This window comes from Nelumbo nucifera, chromosome 8 (genome assembly GCF_055504915.1).
Source record: "Nelumbo nucifera cultivar China Antique chromosome 8, China Antique-T2T, whole genome shotgun sequence".
Taxonomy (NCBI): Eukaryota; Viridiplantae; Streptophyta; class Magnoliopsida; order Proteales; family Nelumbonaceae; genus Nelumbo; species Nelumbo nucifera.
Genome location: NC_142656.1, coordinates 25,901,848 through 25,925,722, shown reverse-complemented (window position 1 = coordinate 25,925,722; position 23,875 = coordinate 25,901,848). Strand labels below are relative to the sequence as shown.

Here is a 23,875-nt window from a genome sequence, read left to right as displayed (position 1 = left end):
GTTAAACATTAATTCCAACAGAATCTTGAAAGCTCTGACCTCTATATCATTCGTTGGAACTGCATGCTGCTCATCCATCAAGATACATCAGCCCTGTCAGCCAGCCTAATCAATGAAAAATAAGAATAAAGTACCAAAGCCCTATGAAAAGCTAAATAGAAGCATTACAAGAAGAACATTTTATCAACCTTTGTAGAAACAGTTTAGCTTTCTTATACTTTCAAGTATTAAAGATTTTATGTCCTAACTTGTGCCTAGAAAATATTGTTTTTGGTATTAAACAGGTGACTGGGAAACATGAAAGTTTCCATATGCACATAAATTATGGATAAACACCGCCACATGTCTACCCCAAGAAAATGATAAATATACCAAAACAGGATCTGTAATATAACTCAAAAAAAAGAATTTGTAGAACATATTAGTGTCAAAATATGTTATTAAGATTTGGGGTTTAAGTTTCTGGTGGAGCAATCAAAATCTTGATACCCCCAGGATTTTGCAAGACCACATTTTAAAATCCAGATTTTAGAACTTAAAGTTTAACACAATCACATGAGATGGGAATGTCTGGGTGCCATAGCCACTCAAGTAACAAGACTAACCATAAGAATAAAGATAATTGCACCCCCGGTGACTTTAGACTTCTATTGGATTCACTGATATATACCATATAGGATTCCATTTGCTCCTCATTCTCAATGTGTTCAACAGAAATCAAGCACCTTGGCTACCTTTTTTTCTCTTTTATAGAACCAACCAAGCCCAAGATAGATGATGCTCCAGATAGAGCTCCTCACCAAGAACCTTGGCTACCTTTTTTTCTCTTTTATAGAAACTATAAAAATAAAATAATAATAATAATATCCAAGAAATGAGATTGAAAGGAGATCAGCCTGCATATAGGGTTTATGTATTCATTATGTTTTATTTTATTTCCTTTTTCTGTTTGGTGAGTCTTTTTATTGCAATAGGATGTAGATAAACTTTCTTGTTATTTGCCCAATAATAAGGGGCATTTGTGTAATTTTACATATTTTTGCTCTATTCAATAAAATATGCTCTTTGGGGGTGGGGGCATTCAATTCAATACATCCCCCAACTTCTCTCTTCTTATTTGTTCAACACCATAAACCCTAGAAGGGTGACATGGACCACATGGTATCAAACTGGTGTGGGGTCTTTTGTTCACGGGTTACTGTAGCATATTATAGCCAGGGGTCTTTTGTTATTTCCGTTTTCTATGAGGGTCATTTTGTAATTTTGATAGCTTATATTTTGTTTTCTTTTGTTGTTAGTTTGTGGCTTGGGCTGCAAGTTTCTTTCATGTGGCTTACTAGGCAAGCCAGTTAGTTATTAGCCTATATAAAGAAAAGAGGCAGATCTGTAAAGGGACTTTTGGCTTATTTTCATTCAATATTATCAAATTGAAAGGCTTGTTACAGCCCTTTCAACCTGTTCCTTCTTCTGATCATCTTCACTCTCTAAATTGATCTCTCCCCCTACTCTCCATACAACAGTTTGAAAGGCTTGTTACAGCCCTTTCAACCTGTTCCTTCTTCTGATCATCTTCACTCTCTAAATTGATCTCTCCCCCTACTCTCCATACAACAGTTTGGTATCAGAGCAAACTGATCTATTGACATGATTGCAAGAGGAACAGCTAGTCGCGGAGGCAGAGGACAGCAAAAGCACAGCAAGTTGAGATTTTAGAGATGCAACATATGATCAAACAGTTGTCACACCAAGTGCAAGCACTGCAAAGGCGGTGACATGCAAAGGCCCAAATGGAGGTACCGGAGGGCAACCATGAGACTGCTGGTGTACCGGAAGGTGACCAGGAGGAATATGAAGGGTCTGATTATGAAGAGGATATTAATCCTTTTCATAATCTTCAAGGGAGAGATGAACCAGATTGTGGAAGTTTAAAGGAAAGACTGGTGGAAGAGAGTTGAGGAAGTCCGCTTTTGTCAAAGAAAAGCAAAGATCAGATCGTGGAAGACATGAAGAGAAAGATGCAAAAACAATCCCTGCTTACAGATTTAAGGGACATGTACTACCAGTTCCATGACTTGAAACAAAGGGATCGTAGTGGAAAGGACTATTCTAATGAATTCAATAACTTGTTGGTGCGTATTGGTCTCCAAGAAACTAATGATCAACGTACTGCCCATTATTTATCAGGCCTGAATCTCTCGATTCAAGATGAGATTGGGGTGGTGTGGTTCACAAATCTGGAGGATGCCAAACAGCATGCCCTTTGGGCTGAAGCTAGAGTCAGAAGGTTAGGGTCAATGAAGCTCCAGCTGTATGAACAGATGCAGATTCAAATCAGAGGTCTTATGGGGCTGCTAGGAACCAATGTTTTAAAACGCGGAGATGTGACGCAAGGCATTCCACTAGGCATGAGGCATAGTTCAGAACCTAAGAGGTGTAAGCCTCCAAGCCTCCCAAACACAAGGAGTAAGCCTCCTATAGAGGGGGACGAGGAGGAAGGAGAATCTCATTTTTCTTTATTTTTAATAAAAATATTTTATATTAAGAAAATAAAGATGCATAGCACTAGATAAACTTTCTGTTTGGTAGGTCTTTCTTTTACATGTGGGGAAAGGGGGCACACCTCTTATGCATGTCCACAGCAAAGAGTTAATCTTGTTGAAGGAGAAGATGAAAAACAACTTGTGGAGCCTGTGTATGATGACTATGAAGATGAAGAGGAAGGAGTGGATGCATTTCCTTCCCTAAGAGTGAAGAAGAGGAGGATTGGTGTCGTCAAAGCATATTCCGTACATGTGTCGCTAATGGCAGAGGATGTGCAATCTGATCTTGGATGGAGGGAGCAGTGAAAATATCATCTCCAATGATGCTGTAGAAAAGCTAAAACTGTCTACAGAGAAATATTCACAACCTTACAAGGTTGCTTGGTTCAAAGAGAGTATAGAGTTTCCCAATTCCCATTACTTCACATCGCCCTGTAAGATTTACTTTTGGTGATAAATATGATGATGAAGCATGGTGTGATGTGGCTCCTATGGATGTTTGTCATATACTTTTGGGAATATGATCACAAAATGGTGCATCTTATGGATGGCAATACTTACACCTACCAGAAGGATGGGAAGATCACTTTGCATCCTATAAAGAGGAAGCTACAAATCCTCCAAGGACAGAAAGGTTGCAGATTACCTTTCAGCCCATAAATTTGAGGAGGAACGCAAGAAGTCGGGTGAGTCAAATGCCATGGCGGCGTGGCTGATGTTTTGAGCCGAAGATCTGTTCTGTTGTCAAGTTTGAAGGCATAAATAGTTGGATTTGAAGAATTGAGGACACAATACAGCAATGACCCTTTTTCAGCCACATATTGAAGGAATTGGAAGACCAACCAGCAGGAAGGATTCTTCATTTTTTATGGTTGAAGGTTATTTATTTAAAGGAAATCAACTATGCAATCCCAAAGGGTCACCACAGGAACAAATCATAAGATAATTGCATGGAGGAGGGTTAGGAGGTCATTTCGGTATAGATAAGGCTATGGCTATGATGGCTGATCACTATTTCTGGCCTCATATGTACCGAGACGTGGACAGGTTAGTGAGGCATTGCACAGCTTGTCAATTGGTTAAGAGGCAATCACAAAATACAGGTCTGTACATGCCATTACCAGTGCCAGAATCACCATGGGTGCATCTAGGCACAGATGTTAGGATTACCAAAGATAGCAAGGGAACATGACTCGTATTTTGTTGTGGTTGATCAATTTTCAAAGATGGCACACTTTATCCCATGTTCTAAGACAACCATAGCAACTCATGTAGCTGATTTGTTCTTCAAAGAAGTTGTGTGATTGCATGGGGTGCCAACATCAATAGTTTCCGACCATAATGTGAAGTTTGTTGGTCATTTTGGAGATCACTTTGGAGGCATTAGGGAACCCAATTGAAATATTCCAGCACATGCCATCCCCAAACTGATGGGCAAATAGAGGTAGTTAACAGAAGTTTGGGTAATATGCAAAGGAGTATTTTGGGAGAACATGTGAAGATATGGGATCAGCTCTTCCACCAAACTGAGTTTGCTTTATAATAACTCAGCTAATTGCACCATTAAGATGACACTGTTTGAGGCTGCCTATGGATATAAACCACAACATGTTTTGGATCGTGTTCAATTACCACAGGGGCTTGGGTGAGTGAAGATGGTGAGGCTTTTGCTGAACACATAAAGAAGATTCACATGCAGGTGTGTGAATCCTAAAGCATAGCAATGAGCTCTATAAAGAAGCTGCTGACTCTCATAAGTGCTTAAAGGACTTCCAAGAGGGGAATATGGTATTGGTGTATCTAAGAAAAGAAAGATTTCCAAGGGGCAAATACAGAAAATTGAATTCGAAGAAGTTTGGGCCATGCAAAATACTGAAGAAGATAAGCAATAATGCCTATGTTATAGACCTACTATGGCTTTCTCATCCTCCTGACTACTATGGCTTTCTTCCCACCATAGTTTTTGCTCTGTTCTTCTTCAGGGCTACATATATTTCCAAAAATTATCGAGAAGCCGTCTCTGTTCCTTGTTTGAAGGAAGCCATGGATACTGAGATGTGTGCCTTGATTGAAAATGACACATGGGAGATGGTAACTCTTCCTCCAAATGCTACAGCTATTGGTAGTAAATTGGTATTCTCCGTTAAGCTAAAATCGGATGGCAGCATTGATAGATATAAAGCTTGTCTTGTGGACCAAGGTTACTCACAAGAGTAAGGAGTTGATTATGAGGAAACCTTTGCTACAATTGTCAAAATGACAATTGTCCATCTAATTCTTGCATTAACTACTCTCAGTCACTGGTCTAGTTTTCAAATGGATGTTACCAATTCATTTCTTCATGGTAATCTCAAAGAAATTGTTTACATGAAACCACCACTTGGGTATTATTATAATCAACTTAGTTTGTTGCCTCAAGAAGTCTCTCTATGGCTTAAAGCAAGTTCCCTGTGCCTAGTTTGAATGCTTTCATCATGCTTTTATAGAAGCCAATTATCATTAGAGTGACTATGATTCATCTTCTTATGGTGACCGGAGCCTTACCATTTTGCTTGTTCATGTGGATGACATTCTTATCACAAGTGATAATATTGAAGGGATTAGCAACTCAAATTATTTCTCCAAGTCTCCTTCAAGATGAAAATCTTGTTACTATGACTTATTTTTGGGTTTAGAGGTGCGCTCATCTACAAGAGGCCACTTTTTGAACCCAAGAAAATATCCTATAGACCTAATTCAGCTAGTTCACCACACTTACTCCGAGCAGGTTGATACTTCTATGGAACTCAATGTGAAACTATCTCGTGATGAAGAACCTTTTCAAGATCCTACACTATATTGTAGACTGGTTGGGACTCTTATTTATCTCACCGTGACTCGTTCAAGCATAACCATGGTTCAAAGTATCGGAAAAGGTAATTTTAAGAGACGTATCGAGATACGCTTTGGAAACGCATAGATACGGACGAAAAATCATGATACACATGGATACACTAGAAAATCCAAAAAAAAAAAAACCTTAAAAATATGAACAACAATAAAAATGAGTTTTATGTGATTATAACTAATTTATTTTAACATAAAAACCATTCTTTAATAATTTATATAAAGTATCGGGATATAATTAGTAACTGTTGAAAAATAATAGAAGAACTAAAATGTATGTGTGTGTATATATACTAATATTTATTAGTTAATATTTTTTTAATAAATAAATATAATTTATTAGTAAATATTTATTATATATAGATTTAGATAATATTTATTGTGTATACAAGTTAATATATACCTTAATTTTTAATAAATATATATAATTTGTATTCATCTTATTAATATTAATAATCAAATTTTAGCATTTATTGGGAAACATCCACCAAGGAAAGAAAGATTAGTTGAGTATAAAAAAACATGTTGTTTTAATAAGCGATTAAGGTTGGTATAATGGTTAATTAATTATTGTTGTAAGCAAATGACTTGGGTTTGAAAATTGTTACCTTTGGTTTGTGATTTTTAACAAGTTATTTGATTTAAATAACATTTAATGACATATTAAATGTCGTAATTAAAGGTAGCTTAAATGACCATTTAATTAAATAATATTAGCATTTAGTGACGTCTCAAACTTTAAGGCTTAATTAAAATTGATATTAATGAGAGAGAGAAGAGATAAATTAAATTTAAATTTAAAAAGGAGAGGGAAATTAAACTCGGCTGATACATAATGAGTATCGGCCCGTTTCGGGTTGTATCGGCCGATACATACCCGAAATGGTCTGATACGAGGCTGATACGATCTATATCGGTCCGATACGAACGAAAAAATACGAAACCATCTAATTATATATGTTTCGCATATCGGAACTCTTCCGAAACGATACGTATTCAGCCGATACGATGCAAAATTTAAAACCTTGGACATAACACATTTTGTTCAAGTGGTTGGTCAATTTGTATCTACTCCTAGGCATCCCCATCTCATTGTGGTTCATAGGATTATTCAGTATCCTTGTGGTTCTCTTGACCACGGGTTGTTCTTCCCTTCTTCATCTTCTATCCATCTTCGTGTATACTCTAGTGCTAATTGGGCAAGATGTCCAGACACACATCGATCTACACCTAGGTGGTGCTTTTTTCTTGGTGATTCTCTTATCTCATGGAAATGCAAATAGGCTATTGTATCAAAATCCTCTATTGAAGCTTAATATCAAGCTATGTCTATTAGTGGTAAGATAGTTTGGTTGAGAGGTCTTTTGGCAAGAGCTTCAATTTCCTCTCACTACTCCTACTCCATTATATGTTGATAATATGAGTGTCATTCGCATTGCTTCCAACTCAGTCTTTCATGAGTGCACCAAACATATTGAGGCTGATTGTCCTTTCATTCGTGATCAGTTTATAGTAGGGATAACCACACTTCCACATATCTCTTCTGAGCTGCAACTTGATAATATCTTCACCTATGACTTGTGCACTTCATGAATTCCTTGTGGGCAAACTGATTTTGTCCCCACATTAGTTTGAGGGGGTGTATAGGGTCGTATGTGTTCACTATATTTTATTTTATTCCTTTTTTTGTTTGGTGGGCATTTTTTATATTGTAATAGGATGTATATAAACTTTCTTGTTATTTACCCACTAATAAGGGGGATTTATGTAATTGTATATATTTCTTCCCTATTCAATAAACCATGCTTTTGGGGTGGGGGAATTCTATTTGATACACCCTCTGACTTCTATATCTTCTTCTTTGTTGAACACCACAAACCCTAGAGGGTGACACACCCTTCCCCTGTCAAACAATTTGGAAGGTGTGTGTATGTTTAAAACACACTCATCTTTATTACATAGCACTCTCTACTTATGAAACAAATCAATTAATAGAGTTGCAAAAGTGGGGGAACAATTGGAAAAAATGAAAAATGGAACTTCCTGAGTTTAGGATGAATGCTATTGGACCAAAAGGGTATGTTGCAGGAGCTAGCCCATTGAAAGATGAATTAGAGTTTGGTCCCAATGTATTTGTAGCAATAAGCCCTTAAATCTGGACTTAAATTGATAATCTAGCAGATTATGGGAAGGATGGCATTAACTTTGACTGAAGTGTCAACCATCGTTTTGTTCTAGTTTGTTCATTTTCATCTACATTGAGTTATAACAGGTGTTGGGCATCTGGCTTTTCACCTAGAGTTGTTTGGATATGAGAAAAAATCAACCCATAGCCTTGTTAGACTTTAGATTATATTCCCCCTTTTTATTTTTTTTTATCAGTGTTATATTCCCCCTTTTTATTGGTTGTAAGGAACTGAATTACAAGTAGGTGAGAAGGGTTAAGGAGGTGAATGTATATGCTGTTATCTCCAATTGTCAAGTAGGTAACATACGTGATTACATGATATGCAGAAAATCAGGGGACAAAAAACAAGTGATTAGAAGGTTCAAATACAAGGTGACAAATAAAAGGTATAACCAAGAGGCAACAAGCAAGTGACAAATAGTTAATGGAAGTTACTTGCTTACAAGGGAATTTCTTAGTCCAAGTCTATATATACTTGTGTACCATGTTCTTTTGAAGGAAATATAGTGAAACCCTAGTGTCATTCGAGAAATTCCTTCTTCCCCTAGGAGAGATTCCTAGAACCCTAGTGTCATTCGAGATTTTCTTTATTCTTGTTAGTTGTGCTGACTAGAATATCACTAGAGTGATTCCAGTAGATCTACCCTCTCTTTAACCCCCAAAATCAGCATATCCCCATTTCCCTTAAAGGTCATGTCTTGCATCATCATTGTATCTTTATTTCAGGAATAATAAAAAAAACAAAATAACCTAGTAAATGGCTAAAGATGTCTTCAAACCCAACAGTTGGATCAATACAGAATGTCACATGTGGCAAGCTCAGTGATCTTGAACCTATCTCTACAGTTCTTCAACAATTGGACCAGTAGACTAGAGACACTAAGAGGGTGTATAAAAACACAGGTACCCTGTCTAAATGAGTTCTAAGAAAAGTTAACCTGACTTTTGATCAAGGAACCAAAATAAGCCATCTCCCCCACCCAAGGTTGAAAATTTCAATACGAGACACCCATATCAGAAACATCATATCGTATCTTTCGAATCCTTATGCGCTTATTTTCAGGGAGTTGTGAGAAATTTTGATTATTAATAATTAATATATATATAAAATAATACAATTCTGTGAAATTTTCAAAAAAAAAAAAAACTAAAAAAAAAGGTAAAAGCAGAAGGACCAAGGTATCCATACACCCCTTCCACCATATCAGAGTGTATAAATATTTTGAACCACCCCCACCATTTGGAGTTTATGGGGCACAGTTGCCTGAATTCGGTAAGCTAGCCAACTTAGGTCTTACTGGTTTCCTGTTCTTCTCATGATTTCACATGGAACACATTTTACAACCTAAGTCCTAAAACGTTGTTTTCTATTATTATGATCAGTCTTTAGAAAAGCATATTCTTAGAAATAGTTTAGGTAGAAAGAATTTTGGGGGTTTATAGAGAGGTTTGAGTACTTAAATGTAGTGTTATTTGTGGCAAAGTGAATAAAAATCATAATAGAGGTTTCTTATTTAAAACTAAATTTTCATGCTTGCTTCCATTAAAGTATACATTCAGTTTATTTTGGCTCTTTTCTTTGCTTACAACTTTTTTATTTGGTTTATGTTGTTATTTTAGTGTAGTTGGCAAGAACCAATCTACTTGACCTACAAATATTCATAAACTTTATAAAATGAAAAAAAAAAATGATACACTACACCACAATATCAGCTTTAAGTTTCAACTGCGAAAGTGTCAATATGAATTATGAAGTACTTTATGTATGTTTTGATATTTCACTTCAAAAAGCAAAATAATTCACGAGATAAATAAAATAATACTAAAATATAGCTATTAAAAGATAAAGCCAAGCAACCTAGAATTATCCCCAAGTAATTTACATTATAACTATTACCACCAAAATGACTGTCTAATAAGAAAATGATTCAACAATAAAATAATAGAGCCAGAAGATGAAGTTACCAAGTATTGGAATCACAGACTTACCTTCAGTTTCATGGAGAGGATTAAAGGCATTTTTTTAACTCCAACACATAAAAGGTATATTATCTATGGCATGACTAAAGTCTATAACCAAAACCAACTCCAGTAATTGTAAAAAGACAAACAGGATAAGAGGAAGGAACATTTCTGATGAAGGAAAGAAGAGATTGACCTTCTTTTCAAGCTTCCAATTAGTTGAATGCCTCCAACAAACAGCTCGCCTTTGTTGATTTGTTAGACAGATGACGTCTTCCGGCCAAGGTGCACACTTAGTATGTGATGCAATTGTGCATCGCACACAGCACCAATGACCTTTTTGTTTGCATACGAAGCAAGCCTGCCCATGGAAACATGTTGCACATATAAGACTAAAATCTCCGACAAACAATCCACACAGACAGAATAGAAACCAGGATGCATAAAAAACCATAAATATAATTCTGTTATATACGTAACCAACAATTCCAAATTATAAGCACCATAAATATAATTCTGTTATATACGTAACCAACAATTCCAAATTATAAGCACCATAAGTTAACAGATTTTGAACAAGAGCAAATCAGTTGCAAATCAAAACACTTGACAAAAGCACCTTATGTAGTTTATACATTCAAACCCCAAATAATTTGCAAAGATCAGTATGAATTTCATCCAATCAGATATGATTTATGAATGCAGGTTTCCAACTACCTTACCCTAAGCATGGAATTTGAGATACAAACAGATAGGATCAAATCAGATAACCTAGACCCATATCTGATTCATTAATATTCGGATTTGGATCATATCTTATCCTTCACATTTATATCAGATACAGTCAATAGAATTAATAAAATGAACTAAATTGACCTTCCTGCTGCATATCATTTTTTTGGTAATAAAACAAAATTTATTAAAATGAAAAAAAAAGAAAGTACAAAGGAGAAGAGTGACCAGAAGTCACTTGAGAGAGGAAAGGAACAGCAAACAACACCTAGACCAGAATCCCAAGCCACAACAACCTCAACAATACCAGCAAAACCCAAAACCCAAGATGAACACCAAAAACAAACCCACAAGAAACAAAAACCCAAGCACCTCAAAACAAACTTGACCTCAAAAGATGCACAAACAAAGCACACATCAGCCCCCCAAGAAAACAAACAAAACCTCAACAAAAAACCCCCAAAGATTGCATTCTTTAAAAAAAAAGAAAAAAAAAACTCTGACCATTAAAAACTTCTTGAGGCTTTTCTGGATTTCAAAATCTTCATGCTGCATATCATTAACAAACGAGTTGAATATAACCTGCACAAAACTTGAACCTTTGACTCTAGTAAAAATGCAAAATCTGAAATAATTTTACTAATAGATACAATATAAATTTTAAGTTCGTATATCAAATTGGATCAGATAGCAGTAGATCCATTTTTGAGACAATTATTCGGATCACTCTTAACCAGATAAAATTCGAACTAGGACTAATGGATACTGTTTGCAGCCCTACATGGAATTGTAATGCAAATCATCACTATCTTCACTTTACAAGTTTTTCTCATATTTAGAAACTGTGCAATTCACTCTTTCAATGATATATTATATAATGTGTTACTTTCAAGTTTGGATGTTCAACAACATTAGAAATAGAATTTAGTAACAAAGGATCATGAAGATGTTAGACAAGTAATAATATTACTTTACAAATCATTATACAAAACATATAGCAACAGTACCCTCTCAGTATAACATGTAATCTCATCTTGTTTCCTACAAACTTGAACCAACATAGAAAAAAAGTTTACATGTTGTGGGCATTTGAAACTTTTTGATGAAGAAAATCCAAGTCTTTCCTTAGCACATTTTAAGTGATAAACTTCTTGGCAACCACGAACAGAGCAGGATAATTCATCCCCTGGGTAGACAACTTTACAGCAGAGACAGCACTCAACCTAAATAGGATTGCAAACAGCATGTAAGCAACTAAGGGCTTCATTCAAAATGCATCAATAGTAACTAAAATATCAACAAAAAATTTAGCTTAAGACAACATGAAGCATTGAAGCAGGGACCCAAAAATGCTTCCTTTCTTTACTATGTCTGACCCTAAGTCAGTATTCACTAAAACTAAAATACCAAAACCAGACCCCATACATGCACACATCTATAGACTATGTACACATCCAGGGGCATATTAAGTACTAGACACATGACAAATTCACTAATTGCCACAATGAAATTTGCAACTTTTGAAAATATTTTTTTTATAAGCAAATAATTTCACTAAAGAAGAATATTAAAGTTAATACAATTGTTGAAGATACAAACACCCTTTAGTAGCATTTTACTAGTTTGCCCAAAAAAGATTTTTCCTGTCAACTCCTTGTTTAGCTAATACATCTGCTACCCCATTTTCAGGCCTTCTCACCCAGCTGAATTGTGAATTCAATAGCTTTGCAATAACATCAATTCCCCTGAAAGCATGTTTATATTTCCAAGGTGCTGCCTTGGGCTGCTTTGCCCAATCGATCACTAATTGTGAATCACCTTCTACCTACAAATCTCTAAGGCCAAGCTGCTATGCTTATCTCAAGCCTTGTAACAATGCCAGGTTTCTGCCTTTATTGAATCTCCCATGCCAAATGGTCCTGAATACAAAACCACCATCGAACCTAGATGGTTTCTGATAACTCCCCCAATACCTGCTCTTTTGGGTTGCCCACAGAGCTACCATCAAAGTTCAGTTTCAGTTTATTTACAGTTGGGGGCGGCTTCCAGTCCATTCTCACCTCTTCAGTGTGTCTATATGATTGAACCACTTCAGACCAAGCACTAATAATATCATTAACCGAATAGACTTTGAACATTTCCAAAGTTTTTACCCAGAGAACAGTTCTCACTGAGATAGCTTCTACAATCTCCTCCTTTGACCTGCTTTTCTCATTGAAAATTCTGTTGTTTCTTTCCTACCAAATTGGCCAAATCAAGGCAGCTTTTACAGTCCACATGATTTTCCCTCTCTTTTCTTTGGGTCTCAGGAAGTTTGGGTTGAAAAGATGGGTGGGGGGGGGGTCCATCTGCAACCAAAGAGAGAACAGAAATATTCCCTAAGACAAACCACAAGAGGACAGGAGATTAATAAATGAGGCAAGGTTTTATCACTAGCCTTACAAAGAACATATGAGGAGAACATACTTTAGATTTCTATCAAGAAAACATACTTTAGAGCTGGCAATAGTTATTGCAAAGGCCTTTGTGGACTACTTTAAATCAATCTATAAAAGGCCAACTATGGAGAAATGGAGGCTGGAGGGTTTGGATCACCCATTGTTAAGGAAGCTGCTTTCTCTATAGACCGCTCTAAGGCCCCGGGCCTAGATGGTTACACTATGGCTCTTTACCAAGATTGTTGGGAGTGGCTAAAAAAGACCTCATGGGAGTTTTTGAGGAGTTCTACTACAGAGGGTGTGTCAATAGGGGAGTAAATGCTACTTTTATTGCTCTGATTCCGAAAAAAGCGGAGGCGTGCCACCCCAAGGACTTTAGGCCAATTAGTTTGGTGACAAGTCAATATAAGATTTTAGCCAAAGTCCTATCCCTCTGCTTGAAAAAGGCCCTCCCATCGACTATCTTGCACTTCCAAGGGGCCTTCATTCAAGAAAGGCAAATTTTAGATCATATACTTATTGCAAATGAGTGTGTGGAGGACTTTAGAAAATCCAGAAAAAATGGGGATTGAGTGTAAATTGGATCTAGAAAAAGCCTATGATTGTGTGGACTGGAAGATTTTGATGATAGTGACGGAGAAATGTGGGTTTGGAAGAGATGGGGCAAATGGATAAAAGGTTGCTTACAATCTTGCCAATTTTCAATTGTGGCAAATGGGGTAGTCAAAGAGTTTTTTGGGGCTCTAAGGGGTACAAGGCAAGGAGACCCACTATCACCTTTTCTCTTCAACTTCATTGCTAAGGTTTTTAGTAGAATGATTTCAAGAGTTGATGAATGAACCAGAAATTACCATAGGCATGCAAAGGGATACCATAAACATTTATCCAAACGAAACTTGAATGCCCAAGTTTCTCAGAGCCCCAAATAGAGTGTTCCATCTCCCCAACCTTAATTCTTGGTATCAAAACTGATTTTGTTCACGATTTAGACTGTCAAGAGCTTCTACTTCACAACTAAAAGAAAAAAGAAAGAAGCCAGCATTGAGTCTCCTCACCTAGAAGTGACTACTCGGCTTCCATTCAGATATTGCCGAGGTCCACACCTCTCCCACATCTGGTTCCAAATTAACAAATCACAAAATTTATTTACCGCCATGGATGGGTTTTAAACTTGATGAGGAGTTTCACAAAAAACCGGGAGCTTTTACGTCCAACAATTACTCGGTTTGCCACTGCTTACTTGACATTGCAAAGCATTTATAAACAGAAGCAACCTCTTCAATCAATGTTTGCTTCTAAAAAGTGGAATGGGAGTCATTGGAGTAAGCATCCTAAGGGTGTCAAGGCAAAACAAACTATAATGTTTGATAGAAGATTTTGGCCTCTGGTGGCATTTTGTGTAAATACCACTTTGCCATTGTTGCAGTGTTGAGAGAAGTTGATTCTGAAGTAAGACCCTCAATGCCTTATTTATATGAAATGATGGATTCTGCAAATGAGCAAATTGCATTTGCTTGTGGTGGGATAAAGAGAAAATATATGCCTATTTGGAATAAGATTGATGAAAGATGGACCCCTCAACTTTACGTCCCTCTTCATGAAGCAGGCTATTATTTAAACCCACAGCTACACTATGAGCCAAATTTTTCGAATGATCGTGAAGTAAGAGAGGGATTATTTGAATGCATGAAAAGGACGATTCCTGATAGGCATGAACGTACCCTAGCAGATTGCCAGTTGGATATGTATGATAAAGCACTAGGAGATTTGGGTTGTGACATGGAAATTGATACGAGGAAGAGGCGATCTCCTGGTAAATGGTTTATTATTTTGATAATTAGTATTCAACTAATGCATAATTCTTTTTTTGGATATTTTAAGGCTTTACTAATGTCTTGTTAAATGATATCACCAGAGTTAACAAAATTTGCTATTCGAGTTTTGAGTCTTACATGTAGTGCTTCCGGTTGTGAAAGAAACCGGAGCACCTTTGAGTAGGTTATTATTTATTTTCTTATTTACTTTTTAGGTTTTTATGTAATAGTTGTGTTTTGTCGATGTTTTTAATAATATATATTTTGTCTTTGTACTAGATACACACAAAAAAGAGAAACAAATTGGAGCAACAAAGGTTAAATGCTTTAGTTTTATGATGTATAATATGAAGTTGAGGGAAAGAAACATGAAGAGGAGGGCAAGTGCAAGTATTGATCCAATTTTGACAAACCATGTGGAGGAGGATGAGTGGATTACTAAAATTGAGGATCCAGTTCTTCCAACTAATCCTTCTTGGGTGGCTAATGACTCTTTGGGCCTTGAAATTGCCGCAATTGAGGTGGTTGAAGATGCAGATACAAATTTAGTAGAGCCAACAGCCCCTATCAACAAAGAAGGATCAAGTGGAAGAAAGTGTTAGGCAATGTATGCCCTTGGCTCCAATCAGATTAATGTACATTATGACATTTATTGTAAATGAATAAAATACATATTTGATTCATGTTATAGTGGTGTGTTTCTGTGTAATACCCTTAAACTGGACACTTATGAGACTCGTGTTAGTTTAGAATATTCACAGCCATTGGATAAGTCTGGGGAGATTTATCTTGCTAAGGCTGACACTGATGTGCCGCCAAGTGTTGGGGTGGCCTGTCTCAGATGCCAGGGTGAGACCCAAGGTACATGCAATGTAGGTTTACTTGAAACCCTAAACCGGACCAGATTTCCAGTATTGCCCTGGACCTTGGTGATTAGTGGGAAAAACTAGAAAGTTACACTTGACCCCTAGACTCGATTATGATACTGCACTAGGTGTCGGATTGGGCCGTCTTTGATATGCCAATCAGTGAGATCCTTATAGGGGGTCAAAACCTAGGTATATTGGGACAGTCTGAGAATTCATCTGAGTGGGTGATCATAGTAACAAGATCAGCCCCTTTGTCGGACAAAGCTAATGATCGAGGATGCACTCTTTGATGGAAACCAAGACTGCCGATAGCCGATTTCAATCGTTGAAATTTGTTTTGCAAAATATATTTATATACGGATATACATATATATATATATATTACGGTTTCAAAATGTTTGCAAAAGGTTTTAATTCTCGGGATCCATGTGATTAGAGAGTGCAGCATTGTTCCTTGCAGCCAAGGGAGAGGTCCTCTCTTGTCGGGCAGTGTTTGATCATTATGGGCTAAGAGGTTAAGTGTAAAACCATTGAGGGTAATACCTGATGGGCTAATCTTGCATCTGCCCACAGTCCTTGGGATTTTATAAGGTGGTTTGGCCCAGGGACCACTTAGTGTAAGTGTTGGGCCCATTAGGAGCCCATGTGATGGGTTTCAGGGGGTTCACTGTCTTTTCAATGAATTTGGCCAGGCCTTGTAACAGAGGCTGGGTTGAACCCATGTGGCTGATGTGTAGATCAATGTTTGGGTCCCGCGCCATACAAAGAAGCCCAACTGGGCAACAGTTTGGAAGGTTAATGAGCACTTAGACTTATTGGGCCTAAAGCCCATTTCGAACTGGTTTAGTTGGACTAATTAAAGAGAGGGGCGGATCTGGGATTGGATCAGTAGATAGGATAGGGTTTTACCCTATCCACTCAGAGAGTTCAGATCTGAATTTAGATTTGGAAACCTCCTAATGAGATTAGGAGAGAGTTGATCTAATCTGAAGATAAGATAAGGACTTATCCTTATCACTTAAAGAGAGTCCATATTCAAATAAGGATTTGAATCAGGAAACTCCTAATGGGATTAGGAGTTGATCTCTTTAAGTCTATAAAAGGAGGAGGGGGCGAACCATTCAGCCCATCCCAGCATCCAGAGATCAGATCTCAGATCATACAGAGAGAAGACAGCAACAGCGTGACTGCGCCATCTTCTCCCTGCGTTTTTCCACCAGTTGCCGCCATAGCCAGTTCGATCTCCATTGTTGTAGGAGCGATCAAAAAGCGTTCTTGATATCATTTTTTGGTGAAAAACTGGTTGGGAGTCGTGCTCACCTACCCTCCAGCGAATTCTTGGTGAAGGATTTGCTTCTTTGGAAGAATACTACTGATTCTGCTCCATCCTGCACTGTGTCATCTTTAGTGGGAGCAATCTTTGTATCTTTCCATTGGAAGATATTATTTCTTCGTATCAAATATATCCCTCTCCTACTATTATGGTTCAAATCTGGTTCGGTTCTTGATTCAAGATTGATCCTTGAAAAATGTAGTTTTTCTAAAACAGGGAATGTGATTCCCAGATGGGAGAGAGAGATACCTACCTGCAAGGTTCGGCCATCCATATGATGGATCTCTCATCCCTTCAGAAAGAGGGGCTCAAGTGATAGTGGTAACAAGACATTTGATCGTAAAAATCAAAAGGCTCAAGCTGTAAATCTTAAAGTAAGTAATAATTAGTGTATATTGATTCTATTCTTCTAGTGGTCCAATTAATTTTCTAGTTGAGGATTATTGAGTGAGGTGATAATTGCAATTGAATTTTGTTTGTAGGGACAAGGAAAGGCAAGAGTGTTGAACTAAATTTGATTGATGAGGATGAAGATGATGAAATAGGGAGAAATGAACCATATGATGTGGATGCAACTCTTGAAGCAGATGATGATGCCTTTGTTATTCTAGAAGAAGATGATTTGATTGAGTTTCAGTCCTAGAGTTTTGTTTTTTTGTGATCTATGTTGCATACTTGAATCAAGAATTGTATTTCACATTTTCACTATGTTATATTGTTAGTTGGAGTTGAAAACTTGAGATTTAGAACTCAAATCTTGATTGAAATTAAGTCACTTTAGTGTTATATATGTTTTTATGCTTAAAATATCTATTTTTTATTAATATACCAACTATAATTATAAAAAAAAATAGATAGTTGAGGCTTACGCCTCCCTGTGCTCGGGAGGCTTACACCTCCCGCGTTCTGAACTACGCCTCATGCCTCCAGGTAGTGGAACGCCTCACGTCACGCCTCCGCATTTTAAAACACTGCTTTAAAGCATTCTAAGTTACTAACCAATCAAAAGTTTCTTCAATTGATCTAACAAACACATCTCTCATTTTTCCTACATCATTTTAAGCACCTCTAACAATCTTTACCATTTCTTAGGAGATCCTCCCATGCAGGTCCAGTTCTAGACCCTATCACTTCTCTACTCTCTTAAAATTTCCCTCCTTACCTCACCCTCTTTCGATTCTCATTCTTCTCATAGGAGACACCGGTTTCCACTTCACTCCTCTTTTTTCTTGCATTGTATCTCCCCTCCCCCTTCTTTCCTCACATAAGCTTTCAAGTTTGCATTTCCTTCTTTGACTTCTTTTGTTCTTTTATCCCTCCTTCAAGAGGGTTTGGTGATTGTTCCTCCAACGGTTTGATTCTCTAGTTCTTTCCCACCCTGAGATATTTTCACAACCTAACCTCCCACCAGTCCATACTCCCTTCATCTTTTTCCTCAAGAGCAATCAAGGTAGAGAAATTTTCTAAAACCAGCTTCATTATTACCTTCTCTTCCCCTGGCACTAACTTATCCCCTTCCAACCTTTCAGAGACATTCAAATCATTGTTCGTAGCTGAAATATGAGGTACAATTGGATCTACAAAGCCAACATGGAGAAGATTAGGGGAGTAGAAAATAGAGGGATGGATTGTTAGACAGTATATGCCCTTAGCTCCAATCAAATTGATGTATAAATACATTTATTGTAAATGAATAAAAGTGCATTATTGTTTCATGCTGATATTGGTATGTTTCTATGTAATTACCCCTTAAACTAGATACTTATGAGACTTGTGTTAGTTTAGAAAGTTCTCAACCATTGGATAGACTTGGGGAGTTTATCCTGCCAAGGCTGGCACTGATGTGCTGCCAAAGAAGTTGGGGTAGTTTATCTCAACTGTTAGGGTTAGACCCGAAGCACATGCAGTGTGTGTTTGGATGACACACTGAACCCGGACCATTTTCTTGTTATGCCCTGGACCTTGCAGATTGATGGACAAAATTGGAAAGCCACACATAACCCCTAGAGGCCTAGACTCGACTATGGTACAGCACTAAGTGTTGGATTGGGTTGTCTTTGATATGCCAATCAGTGAAATCCATCAAGGGTCAAAACCTAGGTATGTTGGGGCAATATGAGAATTCATTTGAGTGGGTGATCATAGTAATAGGATCGGCTCCTTTGTCGCACAAAGTGATTGATAGGACTTACACTCTCTCTTATGGAAACCTAAACAGCCGATAGTGGATTTCAACTGTGTTTGAGATTTGGTTTTGCATAATATATTTATATGATATATATATATTAATGTTTTATGAAAAAAAAAAATGTTTGCAAAAAGGTTTTAATTCCTAAGATCCATCTCAGTAGAGAGTGTGACACTACACCTTGTAGCCAGGGGAGAGGTCCTTCCCTGTCGGGTAGTGTTTGATCATTATGGGCCGAGAGGTTAAGTGTAAGAGACCATTACAAAGTTGATTACCTGATGGGTTGTATCTTACTTAAGTCCATTATCCTTGGGTCTTCATAGGATGGCTAAATTCAATGATCATTTAGTGTAAATGTTGGGCCCATATTGAACCCATAGTGATGTGCTCAGGGGTTCACTATGTTTAGCAGTAAATTCGGCCAAGCCTTTTCATAGAGGCTGGGCCAAACCCAATGTAAACTTATGTGAGGTCATTGTGGGGTCCCATGCCATACAAATCAGGCCTAAGTTGGCCATGCAACACCCTTGGATCGTGAGCCTTATAGCCGGCGGGCCTAAGGCCCATAATTAATATGATTAATTAAGCTGCCACATGACAACGTTGTCATGTGCCATGAGGCGAATCTGGGTTTGGATCTGGGAATGGAGCACTAATCTTATAAGAAGATAAGGTATATCTCTAATTAGAGTACCAATCTGATTTAGATCTGAATTATCTCCTAATTAGATTAGGAAATAGCTCCATAAGAGATTATAAAAGAGGAGGGGGCAGACCAGTCAAAGACAGCTTCATATTTTTGTAGTTTCTAGTTCTCTCTACACCCTTTTTGTCTCCCAGTTTTTTTCCCAGTTCGACATCAGCTTTCAAGGACTGATAGAGATCAGTCTTCTTCTGACTTTTGCAAGAAAAATTCAAAGGGATTTCAAGCTCACCTTCCCTAGTTCGACCCAAGCAGTTGGGTTGTAGTTTTGCTGAAAACTGTGTTGCTAAACCAGCTTCACCTATACACTACACCATCTTCAGTGGAGGCTGGTTTTAGGACTGATTTGGGGGTGAACTTCCATATTGGGATCTACATTTGTGATATCCATAATAGGTACAAACCTCCTTCTTTGTTTCATTTCAAATTTGGTCCAATTTAGTGCAAGACCGATTCAGAAAAATGCAATTTTTCAAAACATAAGGAATTCGATTCCCGAAAGGATTAGGAAATTTTTGAAATTTTCCCCATCCATCTAGCATGGTTCAGCCATCCATTTGATGGATCCTAACCCTTCCAACATGGGTGAGGATACTCCTTGAGGTTGCGTGACAAATTCCTCCATAAGACTAAGCTCTAGTGTGGCATACTCCTTTCCAAATTCAACTCGTACAACCAAATCAATTTGTTCCTCACGTGTATTTAGATTTGGCTCCTTTTGAATTGTTTCTATGTTCTCTTCTCTTAATAGCACATTTGGATTTCCCCTAAACGAACAAATTCCTTTTCGTTCCTCCATATCATTCAACTCAAGAGTTTTCGTAGCAAAGGTTTCCTCAAAGAGCAACTCCATACCTAACTGGTCAAAGTCGAAATGTTTGCAGCCTTTTGTAGTGTCATACCTCCAATACTTGAAGGTTGCTCAACCTCCTCTTCTTCTGCAAAACTGAGGTCCTCCCAATCCATTTCTTCCTCAGAGTCTGAGTCATCTGGGTGTTTCCTATTGTAGCACGGATTAGGCTTCTCTAGGGTGGTTAAGATTTCTACTTGACATTGAACCCACGCAAGGTCCTTACCTTTTGGTTTCAATCTCCTCTTAGACATCGAGGAGGGCTTTGGGATAACCTTAGTACAGGTCCGACCTACTCTATGGAAGATTTCCTTCGTTAGCATCCGCCCAACAACTGAACCAATAGATGGGGACAATGATAGATGGTAAGTATCATCCCTCATCAACAAGTTACAACAAATTGGGCTTTTTTGTAAAAAGTCACGTGACTCTAAGACATCCATCCCTACTTTCGGGTCAGCCCGATCTGGTTCAATTCGGGTTTAACCCACACCTTTCAATTCCCCCTTCTAATAAAGGATTGGCCGCCTTTTGAAGTGCTTCATTATAAGATCAGTGTGTAGGGTTGTTTTAAAGTGTAGGATTGGGTTCAAAATTATTTAAAAAATTATCCTTAAATGGAAGCACGTCCGTCAACATTGTGGTTTCCTTCTTTTCGGACTCCAAATTAGTTTCTCCTTTCTCAAGCCTTCCTTGCACAATCAAATGAGACCCACATGAAGTATTACTTTCCAACTCAACACCTTCTTCTTCCTCCTTCATTCCTTCTCACCAGAGTATCGCTTCAACTGTTGTTGCTAAACACACTCTTCTCCATCTTTGCATCTGTGGATATAGAAGGGGACTAGAACATAGTTGAAATACAAGAGTTCAAGAAGAAATAGGAAAGATTGAGAACAAATAGGAAAAATATAAAAAAAGAATGGTATTTTCCCTTGTTTAGGTTCAAATGACAAATTTCCACCCAAATTTTGGTTCAGTGCTAGGTCAAAGCACCTGATAAAAATTGGTCTTTGTCAGAATAATTAGTAGATTTTTTATATTAGCTTAAGTGGCTGAACTAAATGGCTTAATTCATTATCTTTGAATTGATGAAATAGTCATATAATAAAATATTTATCAGTATAATACTCAACCCACATGAAATTCATCCATTAAGGAGCTCACAGCCTACTTAATGATTAATTCACTAAAAGACAAAGAAATTAGCCATTCAATTCAGCCACTTCAATCATTATAAATGAAACAGATCCAAACATTTCAGAATTTTAAATAATAAAAAAACAAAATTGGGAACATTAGAGTTCATTGAAGATGCAGAAGTATGTTGGTTCAATCTCTATTTCAATCAAAGTCCATTTCAAGTAACATGACCTCCAAACAGTAAAATAGCTATTTAGATACTGAAATAGGCATGACCAAAGGGATCATTTTTAGTGCCAAAAACAATTAAAATAAGGTAGGTAGGTATCCATCTGCAAAATCCATCCATGCCTTAAAATGTCCAATTAGGTCCACAAATGTTCAACTTTTGGAGGAGAAAAATTCCGTCATCATAATAAAAAAATACAAAAAAAAAAAGTAAGAGCAAAGAATAAGGAGGGAAATCATAAACAATGGAACGATGGTACCAAGCTAAACTAGAAGCACAGTTTTCAATATAAAAGACTATGCTTGAACAATTGCAATAGATTCCCCATCTTACTACAGCAATTAAAGATAATTCCAGCATAATTGCATCCTGCTCACACTGATCAAAAAAAAAATCGCATCCTGATTCACAGAAAATAAAACAGAAGGTCCTAAAGAACCCAAAGAAAACAAAAACCCAAGCAGAAAAGAAAGAAGAGAATCACCATTTTAGTAGCATTGACAAGGAATGGGAGGAAGCATTCCTTTTCAGGAACACCTGATGCAACCTTCTTCTCCGCCCAAGCCTTCACATGATCCTCCAAAGACTTACCCATCACTGCCTTCTTAGTCCGTTCCATTTCCCCTCGAGCCAGCCGCTTAGAGTCCCTCCTTACAAACTTAATCCCTAAACCATTCCTTCCAGCAATGCCTTCTTTACTCCCATTTGGGTACCGACGTCTTTGCTCCCAACTGCAACACCACCCATTCTTTTTCTCTAGGGTTTCCGACTGAACTGAACTGGGGTACAAGGAATCACTCGAATCACAGAAATCTGACACTGATAAAAGATTAGGGCAATGAGGGAGTGCCAACGAAGATGAGTTGAAGACATCGAGGTTCGGCATTGCTGAAAAACAAAGAAGACAATTAGGGTTTGCTCATCGTCTCTGTGAGACGCAGAGAGGGATAGATACAGACTTCCTGGAACTTCGACTTCCTGCAGTTATTCTCCGAAAGAGCAGTTTCTGCAGTTACTAGTTTCCATATATGTGAACCAAAGAGAGAAAAGCAATAATAATAAGAAGAAATCTGAAAATGTTGCTTGGGCGGGAAACCCTGAAATTTAAGGAGCTTGAACAGTTGGGACTGTAAAGGCTCTGCAACTGAGTAAAATTACTGAAACTTTTATTGGTTCATCGAAATTTACAAAACTACCGAAATCCAACTGAAATTAATTAGCCGTTGGAAACTTGGATCCAATGAGTTCGGCTTCATGGTTCTGATTGCAAAGATCAGGATCTGACGCTAAAGAAGAGAGATTAGTCTCAAGGTCTTCAAATCTAGTGGCGTGGAAATGTAGTAATATTGTGATACGAAAGTACGTTACGTAGGACAGTATTCTCCATCTGCCAAATCCGCTAAAGAACGAAGCCTGGATAATTTTTCACGTGGTAATGGAGTGCAGCCCACCAACGCAAGTCAAGATAAAAAGTTCGCGTGATGGGATGATTCTAACCATCTGATCTGCAGACTCTCCGACAGAAGTACAGCTTTTCACGGGAGAAAAGCCCGGATCAGCTGCAACTCGATGGCTGTATTAGGAGCCATTTAACCAATGAAAACAGCCCACGTCAGCCATCAAGTATATGGGCCCCACAACCACTCCAATTTCTTACTTCACGTGCATGCTTTAACAGCTTAATATTATAGCCATCTCCGTTGTTCCAGCTTCCAACTTCCAAGGAGTTGCAGACTAACAGCCCATATGATGATATTCATAATACACGGCTTGAATGCACTGTGGAACGTTGTGGGGAGCAATCTCGTGAGGGTGATTTGAACTCATAAAAAGGGACGAGAAGGAAGGCTTTAATGGCCAATGGGCCTGTCAATAGTTTGGACTTGGACCAGATTGGCGGGAAAAAGCACCTTGGGTGGTTTTGGGCTCAAATAAAGTGGCCGAACGAAAAATTAAAAAAAAATAAAAGAATCACTTCTTTCTTTGCTTTTGTTGGATAA

At 37.6% G+C, this 23,875-nt stretch overlaps 1 protein-coding gene across 3 annotated transcripts in view; it reads right to left on the bottom strand.

Annotated features, from left to right (window-relative positions):
- Positions 1-23,024, bottom strand: part of SDG4 (SET domain group 4) — a 63,126-nt gene extending 40,102 nt beyond the window's left edge. The window contains exons 1-5 of one of the 3 annotated variants that reach the window (XM_010270158.3): positions 22,835-23,022; positions 22,360-22,763; positions 11,385-11,531; positions 9,773-9,937; positions 40-66 (exon numbers count right to left, since the gene is read on the bottom strand). In XM_010270158.3, the coding sequence (XP_010268460.1) occupies positions 40-66; positions 9,773-9,937; positions 11,385-11,531; positions 22,360-22,761 (741 nt within the window). In that variant the 5' untranslated portion in view covers positions 22,762-22,763; positions 22,835-23,022. Of the gene's footprint in view, positions 1-39; positions 67-9,772; positions 9,938-11,384; positions 11,532-22,359 lie in introns of all 3 variants that reach the window. The other 2 variants (XM_010270160.3, XM_010270159.3) reach the window with 2 other exon arrangements.
- Between the last annotated feature and the right edge of the window lie 851 nt (positions 23,025-23,875).